This window comes from Dinoponera quadriceps, unplaced genomic scaffold, assembly GCF_001313825.1.
Source record: "Dinoponera quadriceps isolate SergipeBrazil2010 unplaced genomic scaffold, ASM131382v1 scaffold2110, whole genome shotgun sequence".
Taxonomy (NCBI): domain Eukaryota; kingdom Metazoa; phylum Arthropoda; class Insecta; order Hymenoptera; family Formicidae; genus Dinoponera; species Dinoponera quadriceps.
The window spans coordinates 241,122-252,816 of record NW_014556168.1 but is presented as its reverse complement, the minus strand read 5'-3'; the positions used below and the strand labels follow the sequence as shown (position 1 = coordinate 252,816).

Here is an 11,695-nt window from a genome sequence, read left to right as displayed (position 1 = left end):
AAGTCGATGTAATCATAAACGAGTGATAGATTTTATTATGAACCGCTTCTATTCCACATTTATTATTTTATATTACATTTTTACGCGCTCGATATTGCGCGCCATCGATAGTCGGGAATCAATGCGAAACGAAGTAATACATAACTCGGTTGAATGATAAATATATATGATTATTCAATATCACCACATTTTTGCAATGAAACAAAAAGTAACAGATATTCGCAAGATTGCGCTTTAATGCGAAATATATATTTTCAACCATTGACGGTATGGTGCAATAACATAGTATTGTTATTAATTCCATGGGTTCGCAGATCGTCCTGAGATTGAAGTAATTATGCGTGTTATCCAGTCAATGATACCTCTCAAGGAATTCTCTCGTTGCTTGATTCCAGGATTTTTATTATTATCATTATTACCATTGTTATCTGCGCTTGTCCACCAAGCCAAACTTTTATCAACGTCACTATCACCGTTGGCTGCAACGTTATTATTGTTGTCATCTGCATTGTCCTTTATCAAGAGATTCGATGGCGTGTTATCGAAATTGGAATCATCGTTATTATTGTTTCGATTACCGCGTTTGTTCATTAAAGAAAATATGCTTCGCCGTTCATTTCGGGATTGTCGGTCCTTGTCGACGTCTGGATTTTCAGGACTATCAACGATCGATGAAAGTTTCTGGGCTTTCTTTGTTGTCTGTTCCTGGGACTTTGATGTCTGTTCCTGGAACTTTGTTGTCTGTTCCTGGGACTTTATTGTCTGTTCCTGGAACTTTGTTGTCTGTTCCTGGGACTTTGTTGTCTGTTCCTGGGATTCTTCATTATCATTGCCATCACCGGACTTTTTAGTCGTATTATTTTCTTGCGATTTGCAACGTACTTCAGGAGTCTCGCTTATGCAAGGAGCGCTTGACGTGCAGCGTTTCTCTTTTTCATCGTACGCTTGGTCGCAGCCGCAGGACATCTCCACCGGCGTGTACTTATGGGGTGACAATTCGGCGCACAGGAAGAACGTTCCGCAACTGCCAGGATCCGGCGGCTGAGTACCGGTCGATCTGCAATGTCTCTCGCATCTCTGCGAGATCAGGTTGTACTTCTCGTATTCTTGGCACCGTCCGGAGATGTACGCCTTGCCGCCGAAACATCTGCCGTAAATACGGTCGTCCCGTGGATACACGATCGGCGTACCGTCTTGATTGCCGCAAACGAATCGCACGCAATCGGAAGTCAGGCGTCGATACTTGCAGCTGCCTGTAGCATGATCGTAGACATTGTTCAACGGACATACGTTGGTTGTGCGAAAACCTCTTATGCATATGTGATAACGTGTGCAATCCTCTGGATCGGGATACACGCCGTCCACTGCAGGACAACTAAATATCGACGGGTCGCAACGGGGTTCCGGTATCTATAATGGTGGTGTTATAAAATATTGGTTACAACAACTGGAATACGCAACAAAGGCAATTAACACGTTGACTGATTTACGTTTATCAATTTATAAATAAAACGTATAAAACGTGTAATCCCAATTGCATATAATAAATTAATTAAATGCCAATGGTAATGAAACGAGTTAATAGATGTGTGCATTGCAAATTACTATTATTTACCATACTTTTGGTAATTTTTAAATAAACTTTAGCTGAATGGATAATAATTTTTTTTTATTATGTGAAGTAATTATTTTTTATTTTGTGAAGTAATTTTTTTTATTATGTGGAGTAATCAATAAAAATCAGTGTGGTAGTCAGCGTGTCAAATATAACGCGAGATGGATATTGGCGATCCATTTTGGTTTAATGAATATATATTGGTTTAGAGAGTAAATTTTTAAATCAATTGTGCACGATCCATACCCTGGAACATACACCGTTGTTGCAGTAGCGCTCAGGTGTATTGGAGTCGCAAGTTATAATACCGTATTGCACCCATTTGCCATCGGCCGATTGTACGCACCATCTTCCTTCGTTGCACTTGTGTTCAACGCACATAAGTTGCGAAGTGCATACGGCGGTCTCATTTGGAGCTATGGTAATAGTTCCCGAAAAAGGTGTCAACCATTGGCCGGACGTCACGTCGAAGACGAACGCCTGAAAGCGTAAATATGATTGTCTGAACGATGACCTAGTCAGAAGCGCAACGTTAAATCGAATTTGATTCGACGTCGGAACTCGCCGAGTTAAATGAAAGTCGATTCTACTGCAAAATTTATGATTTTTAATATTTTTTCAATATTTCTTAGATTATATAATTTATTTAAACTGGCTGTTAGTGTTATTCTTGATCGTTATTATTAGTCAATGATAAAATAATCATAACATCAATGATAAATGCTGAGAAATTTCCGATAATGTTGAATCGATCGAACTCCCTACTTTATCCACCTTTTTTGCCTTAAGTTGGTAATACGTAACAGAGTGTAATCGGAAAGACTTTCATTTTCATCCTAGGGATAGAAATAAAGGATTCTAATTTGTTTAAAAAAGAAACACTCGAAAGGTCAATATATGTACTTAGAAAATACATAAATAATATATATATAATTTTTTTTATCAGTATATATTTTCTCTAATTTTTCCAAACAAATACTTTTTATTTTTAAATATAAGATTATAAATACATTTCTATCTTCCAATTCTGTTGCAAATTATATCATATCAAAGGTGGATTTTAGCTTGTAGAGCAAATTCTCTCTTCTTTTGAGACTTTAATCGACTGGACTTCGAAACAACGTTGAAATTACAGCCGGAGACACATCTATATTTATACGTAATTGTCGAATCAATCTAAATTTCGGCATTGGCTCGACATCGAATGAACTATGCGTTTCCGACTGGGGAATGTAGTCGCACGACCAAAGCACTTACCAGAAAGACCGCGAACTCTGCGTATCGACTCATTTTCGCATCAACTCGAGAGATATTCCGATCCGAGCTCTCTTCTCTTATATCTACTTGGCTTCTTAAAATTCCACCGATGCAAAAGGGGAGAGAGAGGGAGAGAAAGAGAGAGAGAGAAAGAGAGAGGAAGAGAGAGATAAATACGCCACGTCACACAAATCATAAATATTCGTTCGAGATAACGTTTATGATTCCTGAGAATGATGCTGTTAATGATCAACAAATCCATTTGATAACGCCTTCCGAGAAGTTCGGCGTATATCAGTTCAAACATTCGCATGCCTAAGAATGCCGTACACAGAGAGAGATTTAAATTTGAAATTTGAAATTTGAATCTGTTTACGATAACACTCGAAACACAGAAGTGAAAAGAAGCGTCGACGTAAACGCGTGCGCGAGACTGTTTTGACAACATCAAAATCGCCTACGGAAAATCCTAAATGTTTTCGGGAGCGCTGATTGTTGTAATTTTTCGGCCACCTGATCTGCGTCATCGATCAGAGGGCGACGACAGATGGCGACGGCAGATAATTTCGACCCTTTAAGTCGATTGTTTTGGTATTCTCATGCGACGGTACTTATTCTGTGTTCCGAGACATTACGTTTCCAGCCGGCGAGTTACGCGCGTACCGCGACGCGAGCTACGTGCATCGGTGTGTCAATTTCGTAATTTCGGGTGAATTTTCGAACGTTTCATCAAAATCTCGCTCATTAACACGCGTCTTTTTAATCGAATCGTATCTCCGCAAGTGTCGGTGTCAATGTCATGATGAATCAGTCGGAAACAACGCGCCGGATCGAGAAGCCGTGACAGCGGGAAACGATACGTTATATGTTTCCAGGTATGTGAAATTAATTTATTACACAGAACGTTTTTCCGATTTTTTAACGAACGTTCGACCGAATTTACAAAGAATGAGGAGACATCGAGTCGAAATTTAGCATTCGTAGTCGGTCGTCATTTGACGAATAATTGGTTTCATAAATCTCCGATTATCTGCCGACCTGTTTCATACAGCGAGATATATTGATTCAAACGGCTGAGTAACGGCTCGTGAATACGAATTTGTAATTAAGCTATCGATCTAAGACCGTAAATAAGTTAAATACTATAAATGTCAGCTTTAGAACCGAGTGTTAATCTCGCGAATGTTGATTTATGCGTCCAATATTGTTTTTTCGGTCGCAAATCTCATCTTAATGGCATTTATCAACACCTTTTCACCCGTCTTTATCATTGAATTTACTTTTACACTCGATACTTTTATGCTAGAGCAGATAAAAATTTGGTTCGACTGTTGATTGAAATTAATTTTTATTGCACCGAATAAGAACATATCAGACCTCAATAATGTAATTGTCACGAAGGTATTATCTTTATATATTAAACAAACATTATATATGTACATGTACATATTAGTATTATTGCCTATATATGTGACATCGATAATTGACAATCGAACCGAACTTTTAATTGACCGAATTTTTCGCATCCAATAAATTTATTTTGAGGTTTGTTTACTTCCGATATATTTGGAACTTTATTTTGCATTGAATTTTTATTCGGTAACTTTATATAATTTTTTCCGTGTGTATATTAGATAAATATATCTGAAAAAAATCGATAATATAATAAAAGAAGAGTTGACTATTTTTGCGCCGCAATATTTCAAACTTTCGCAAGTTATAGATGTCACGTCCAAATGTTATCGTAACTTGTTTTTAAATGCTGTTAATTTCCATAAATCTTCTAACCTATTTCTAAGACGTTACGACACAGTAGACGATATTGTTGTCTAATTGAGGAAGTTTGCTTACCGTGCGTCATAGCTTACCGTGCTTAATTTTGTGCAAAGAATGATAATAGAGAATTTTCTATACTTATGATAAGCTGAACTTCTTCAACGGGCAACAATAAGTTTGCGATAACTGACGATAACCATCCGATTAATGACGAAATGCTTACATGTTCGTGTTTGAAAATCAATCTACACAGATATTGTGTAATTTTTGCTTGCCAAATTTAATGTCAGACAGATGAAATAATTAATACGACGAGAAGGGAACAGTCTTGAAAAAAAATCATTTTCTGCAGCTTAAAAGTTCTTCAGTCGTCGAGCAATTCAATGTTTTTTTCTCTTAATAATTATATAACGAGGGGAAGGAAAATGAAAATTACGAGGGAAGATGTAAAGTATTATTGATAATATATTATAAATATTTATTTAATAGCGAGACGGCACAATTTATTACGAGATATACATATATGCATATGTATATGTGTATAAATAGCTGTATCTCCGGCGTGTTCTTTACAGTTGATCTTTATACAATACAATTGGTCGGCTAAAATATTCCACCCATAGTGCGGTGGTAATTAAGCTGCGCGTGCGAAGTGTAATCGTAGCCTTGGTCGTACCAGTCCGGCGTTGTCGCTGTATTCGTGGTACACGAGGACGGAGTATTTTGACTCGCGTGCGAGCCGTGCTGATGAGCCGCGTGACTCGATCCGTAATCGCCGCTTTGAAAATGATTAAACTGCCCCCAACCAAGCTGCGTTCTCGACCAGTCGGTGTTACCTGGAAATAAGAGCATTCAATAGCAGAACATCAAATTTTAACACGTGTCCTCGTGTCCCGTCGTTGAAATACGTTTTTCATAAAAGAAACGAAAGCAGTTCGGCAATTTATACTTTTTCAATCTTTTCGATGGATGGAGAATACACTTGAAAATACGAACGTTGAACGTCGGGATGTCAAATTTAGATACGAGTACTTCGCAATTTCGTCGCTGAAATACTTTTTAACATGTCGACTACCGGGTTAAATTCTATTGCCTGCATTCAGCGGAGAAAATAACTCAGTGAATGCTTAATAATTATTACGCCTTATTGGTACATTCTTGTAGATCTATTGAGAATCTAAAAGAATACTAGTTACAGACAGTAATCACTAAGCGCTCACTGAGTTTCTTTCTTTGCTAAACGCAACTATTGATTGTACAAAAGCCTAAGATAATTGAAATGCTAAAAGTACAATATATGAGTGTAATTTGAGATGCACATGTTTTTTTACTTCGTTTCATTGGTTTTTTATTGATTATACACAGTTATTAAATTTAATGGAAAAATAGAGACATTTTGCCAATTTATCTTTACATATTTTTTTATGCAATATTATGAGTTGATTTGTGAGAATAATAAAACTTTTGTACGCATTTGTATGTTATGGGAAAGGCTTTATTTTATAAAACTATCCATGTAGATCTAATCGACGGTAGTTTAAAGTGTGTATCTTTGCGAGCTTTGTCAATATATTCTTTGCAAGTAGACAATTCTACACTAGCAGGAGAGAGCTATTCGACCGGCTGAAAAGTTGTGATTTTAAATTTAATTATCAGCCATCTTTCGAGGCACATAGTGATTCTGACACTTCCGATTAGCTACGTATAAATATTGACCATAATAAATTTTGCTTTCTCCACGTTCTTGTGTTGTGCACGGTTTCTTTCGTATAAATAATATCGCATAAATGATAAACGCGTCTTTTTCCATCGCAAATTAATTTCGTCCCGTCGGATTTGCAAATTGAACCACTGTGCAGCCACGTGTTGAATATAAAAAAGAAATCAAGAAAAAGAAAGAAACGAGGACAATTCGAGGTTACGCGCCGACATATCGACCGATAGGTCGAAGAACGAACCGGTACCCACCGCTGTTGTGCGAGAGCGACGTGGGTGCGCCGTGCGCGGCGGGTGGCTGCATCGTCGACACTTGCGCGAGTTGCATCGTGGCCGTGTGCGCCGGAAGCGAGCCGAGATGCCCGGAGATGGTAACCGCGGGTCCCTGAAGGCCGCCGCTCATCGTCGTGGGCACTTGGGCCATCTGGGCGACGGTACTCGGCACTTGGTGCATGCCGCTGGCTGCCTGGTGCAGCGTCGTGGGTACCTGCGGTATTCCGCCGGGCATCTGCGGTACCTGCGGTATCTGCGCGAGATCCTGATGACTAGCCGCCGCGTATTGGCAGGTTGTCAGTGGCAGGCTACTTATCGGCGAGTGGGTTATGCTACCGGCGTGTTTGCGGAGACGCGCCCTGCGATTACTGAACCACACCTGAAACGGTGCGCGTTACGTTATATTTAACGATGCGGCTGCGCGACGGAAGCCGCCGGATGAAAATCTCCGATAAGGAAGACACTTGGTTCGCGTCTCGGTCTTCTCCCGGGGCTGCTCGCGGCATGCGTTATATAAAGAGAACCGGTGAAATTGCAGCCGACATTTTCGACTGTATTTTCGACGGTGTTTTCGAGTAACAAAAGTACACGGTAAGAAATGTTTCGTACTTGTGTGTTGAAAAATTGGTCTTCGTTGAAAATTTTTGCGTTTAAATTCTTAACATACCACGTGTTAATTTGACATATTTTGTTTGTTATCTCAATATTTTGCGTTGAATCTCGATATTAACGCAATATAAGTATAAGTGTTACAATAACACTTGTAAGTGTTGAAATACATATTTTATACTTGTAAGTGTTGAAATACATATTTTACACTTCAATGTCGATTAACATATTGTGTTAATTGTTGATATAATATTGGTGTTATTTTCCAACATATTTATAATGTTAAATTAAAAGACACAAATTTGTGTGGCCCGTTTGGGACATGTGAAATGTGTTAAATTTAACATAAATTTTTATTATGTACAAAATCGTTATCGTTTGATATCGTGTCATCAAAAATTTTTGGAGTTCAATTTCCGTCCAAATCAGTGAAAACTTACAGTACTCAAAATTATAGTGATGACATCGTTTGGAATCGCGATAGTAATCTTGGAGTGGATTCTAAATCTATACGACACAATTTTCTAATTCTATTCTATTAGAGGGAATTTGCTTCTGTAATGGAAGAGTACAACAGATTTACTCGGTGAATCGGAGCAGAGAATTCACTTTATATGAGTGAAAAAATTACTCGGAATTCGAGTGACTCGGCTGCCGTATTTTTCGAGTGGAATTTCATTGCAAGAAATTTAGAAAGTATAGTCAATCGAAAGGAGACTGCATCACTCTTATCTCGATGAACTTCAGGACGCGTTCGACATCCAATAGGAAAGTCTATTTTGAGAATTATTCAATAACAAATTCTCTGATTGGATATGGATACGTTACGAAACCAGTCGCGTTAAAAGTATCGCAACTTGTTTTCCACTGATTATATATACTAGACATCGCAGAAAAGTTAGTCTAAAATCAATATAATATATATATTCTTATATATAAGCAAAAATTATAATCTTAGAAGATTTTTAGTCTTGATTCGATTGAATTCATATCGATGTAAGCATTATTCCCAGTCAATTCAAGGAATTGAATTAGAAATCTTCTAAGAATACTATAATATTCTTGCTTATATGTATACGAGAACATCTATCGTTGATTTAAAATTATTTTTTTCTAGATATACACGAAGGGATCTCGTCACGACGAGATACATTACGTTAACGCTCGCTGCTAAAGATCGTGCGAAACTCACTTGGATTCTCGCTTCGGTCAGTCCAGTCCTCTGGGCCAACTCCTCTCTCGCGTAAACGTCCGGATATTGAGCTCGGTGGAACGCAGCTTCCAGTTGTTCGAGCTGTTCGCCGGAGAACGTCGTTCTGCTTCTGCGTTGCTTTCGCTTTAGCGGTATACCCGGCTCGCTTTCCGTGTCGGAATCGTCACCGCAGCGACCTGAGGTTCGATCGTTTCTTATAATCGAGAAATTCGGAATAGCCGATCAATGATGGTTCACGATTCTCACCGGGAACATTCGTCGGAGAAATCGTTTACGGTCTGATTTCGAACCGAGATATAATCATCTTTCTCGCGTGCGAATTCGGTCGGCGTCGTCCCAGTTCGACTGAATAACGCATTAGCATGAAATATTTGCGGAGTTGAATTAAGCGTACAATGGACGGATATTTTTAACGCATTGCGCGTTAAAATTGCGATATATTGTACGGGCGTTCGATTTAGATGCAGATTTCTTATGAGAGCTCGTAGACTCCGTGACGAATCGGTTATTTTTCATGAAGAAAAAAGAAAAACCGTTTCGTTTACATCGCAGCCTTAGCAGCCGTTTTCTGGCTCACGGGTAAACAAGACGGTGGAACTAATTAACGGGCGATTCTGTCGGCGACGAAGGTACAAAGTCGAACGTCTCTCACGAACCGGGTCGATTCGCGCGAGCTTAAACGATGCGTGTCGCGATCTTGATCTCTCGCCTGGGAAAATTAATTTGCTCCTCTCAGTAACTTTCCGCTTCACACGTCGATTTATGTCGTTAAGCTTAATGTCCATCTCCTCGGGAGATTTATTTCCCATAGAGGATCCCGTATGATCGCCGATCGGCCGGGATTTAACGTTCAATCCTCTCGAGAGAGGATACTGCGAGCCCCTTAATATCCTCGCATTCAGCACTCGGTACCGAAAACATTTCTTCGCGATACACGGCCTCCCGTGAGCCTCCCCCTCACCCCACCTCATTGATATCTACTTGACCGAGAGAACGAGAAGCTCGTGCGTTCGTTTTCCCCCTCGACGAGAGAGAGAAAAGAAGCGTATGCACGATAAAGGGAAGCCATTGATAGAGACTGACCGCTCTCCAAATATTTGCCCCTAAGTCGACTTGTTCTCTCTCTCTCTCTCTCTCTCTCTCTCTCTTTCTCTCATTGTCCCACATTTGGCCATTATCGTGCGATCGAGCGTTCTCGCGAGCTATTGTCCCCGATCGAAGTCGAACATCGTCGTGCTTTCCCAGCCCATTCTTACCCGACTACGTCTCTTCCTCTTCAGAGGAGACTCCGGATCTCTCTTCGAGAATGGAGTTTAATCTCGCGCTCGGTTTTATCGTTTGCTCGAACGCACCCCAGGGACTCAGGGCGCGTAGAGACGAGTACGAGAATGGCTTGTTGTGACGTCCGACGATCCGTCCCGGCACAACAAACGGGGATTAGCTCGCTCTTTTTATTTGCCTACCTGTGCCAGCGCGCGCTATCGTCGATTCCGCGATGCGGAATTAAACGGCGACGACAGTAATTCCATTTCTTACGTCGGCCGGGAAGTTGCGGCTGATTTTTTCGCTCGCGATGCGCGCGTTTTCACGAGCAGCTATTATGTAACGCTCGATCGAACCGTCGGGATACCTCTCGGGAGTGTCAAAGTTGGCCCCGAGCAGGGGAGACCCTCAGACCCCTCGGGTTATTATGGAACGAAACCTGGAATTCATCTGATAGACCGAGCTCCGCCAAGTCCAGATTATCAATTTTCTTAAGGAGATCGGTTAAATAACGCAAGTGAGTCGAATACTCAACGGATTGCGTTTTGATATTACTGCGAGTCGAAATTTTAGTCCTACACTAAGTCTAGTTTAATTCTACATTAAGTCTTCAAAGATCTTCCATTCTATCTATACATAAAGGAGCACTTATTGCTTTGATGCTATAAATGGGAATTTCTTTTCGTTTTTTCCATTTGAAAACTTGATGTAAAATTTAAAATTTCGACTCTGGCAGTTCATAAAATAAACAAAGCACAAAACTAAAAACCGGGATACGAGACATCTTAAAGACATCCTACTTACAGACGACTTTAAGATATCTTAAAGATGTCTTAAAGACGTCTTCCTTCCCGGTTTTAGGTTTTGTGCTGCCTAGGTAGGCTCTTTTATACGATTGCATTAGAAAGTCCAGCGAGTCTTGAAAAAATATTCATTTACCGGGGAAGTGGAAATGATCGCGAAGTTGCGAAGCCGATTGTGAAATTGGTGGATGTAGAGATTTTTCCGAGGAATTTGCTGTTTTCTTCGCGTACAGTACAACCTGTTGGACAAATGTTCCCGATGGACGACAGGAGTCCTTCTCTTTTCGTGCGGTTTTTCACGTTTCTAGGCGGAGTAATTCCCTCCCTTTCTTTCTTCAACGGCGGGACTCGCGGCTTTCGAATGAACGCAAGTTGCCAGCGGGTGTCCTTTGAATCTATTGTGCAATTGTGCGGAGTTACGTTTTGTCAAAACGTGCCTTCTGTGCGTGCAGAGGCGAGTGCGTGGTCCATCATTTTCCCGAACGAAAAGCGCCAGGTATTTAGAAGAAATAGACAAAAGGCGTGCTTAATCCATTAATCTTGCATGATAATATCAAAAGGACCGAAGGTAACTCGTGTGTCGCCAGAGCATTTTTCTAACGAATTTTTTCACATTCTGCAAGTCAGCCGATCCATCCTTGGTACCTGTTAAAATCAAAATGACAGATTTTACTAGCACAAAGTGCTTGGAACTAACTTATAATCTACTCTCGATGTCGATCGTACGGTCTTAGTAGCAACGGCAGTAGTCATAACGCGGGACAACGGCGGAACGCTCGTTCCCGCACACTTCACAGTATTGTGCGTGTTCAGGTGTGTTGTGAAATATCGATGGGCATTTTTTCAGCGTTCATCGTCGACGTTGCTCTGCCCTCTCGCCGCCTCCACCTATACACGACCGCACGGTGACAGGAATTTAAACCTGGGTTTCGCCATCTTTTACCGTAGATGCAACTTGTCTCCGGGCTATTCTCCCATTCTTCCGTTTGTCATACGAGAAACGCGGACAAGCCGCCAAAGACGCCGCCAAAGGAGGTTCACCCGCTGCTCGGGCGGTGCGCCGGAAGAATTTCAACTGCGTGCCGAGAAGTACGAGACCTTGCGTTTTCACGTGAAGAATTCTCGCTGCATCGAGCTGACGGTGACCCGTCTTGTCAACACGGGGGGGGG

The 11,695-nt window shown here is 40.7% G+C and overlaps 2 protein-coding genes across 2 annotated transcripts in view; both read right to left on the bottom strand.

The window, feature by feature from the left end:
• Positions 1-118: 118 nt before the first annotated feature.
• On the bottom strand, positions 119-2,905 carry LOC106747044 (RGS domain-containing serine/threonine-protein kinase A). Its single transcript, XM_014624286.1, has 3 exons — positions 2,873-2,905; positions 1,862-2,095; positions 119-1,410 (listed from the first exon to the last, which is right to left on the bottom strand). Exons 1-3 carry the CDS (start codon positions 2,903-2,905, stop codon positions 295-297), a joined length of 1,383 nt encoding a protein of 460 aa, XP_014479772.1. The 3' UTR covers positions 119-294.
• Positions 2,906-5,251: 2,346 nt separating this feature from the next.
• LOC106747088 (protein gooseberry-neuro) overlaps positions 5,252-11,695 on the bottom strand; it is a 25,707-nt gene continuing 19,263 nt past the window's right edge. Inside the window, exons 4-6 of the mRNA XM_014624367.1 lie at positions 8,439-8,635; positions 6,617-7,016; positions 5,252-5,484 (exon numbers count right to left, since the gene is read on the bottom strand). Of these exons, the coding sequence (XP_014479853.1) occupies positions 5,252-5,484; positions 6,617-7,016; positions 8,439-8,635 (830 nt within the window). The remainder of the gene's footprint in view (positions 5,485-6,616; positions 7,017-8,438; positions 8,636-11,695) is intronic.

Excerpts from the sequence above, each read along its gene's own strand:
- LOC106747044 (XM_014624286.1), bottom strand. The coding sequence starts at position 2,905 with ATGAGTCGATACGCAGAGTTCGCGGTCTTTCTG. Across the intron at positions 2,096-2,872 it reads CAGAGTTCGCGGTCTTTCTG|GCGTTCGTCTTCGACGTGAC; the intron begins GTAAGTGCTTTG and ends TTACGCTTTCAG. Across the intron at positions 1,411-1,861 it reads ACAACGGTGTATGTTCCAGG|ATACCGGAACCCCGTTGCGA; the intron begins GTATGGATCGTG and ends CCACCATTATAG.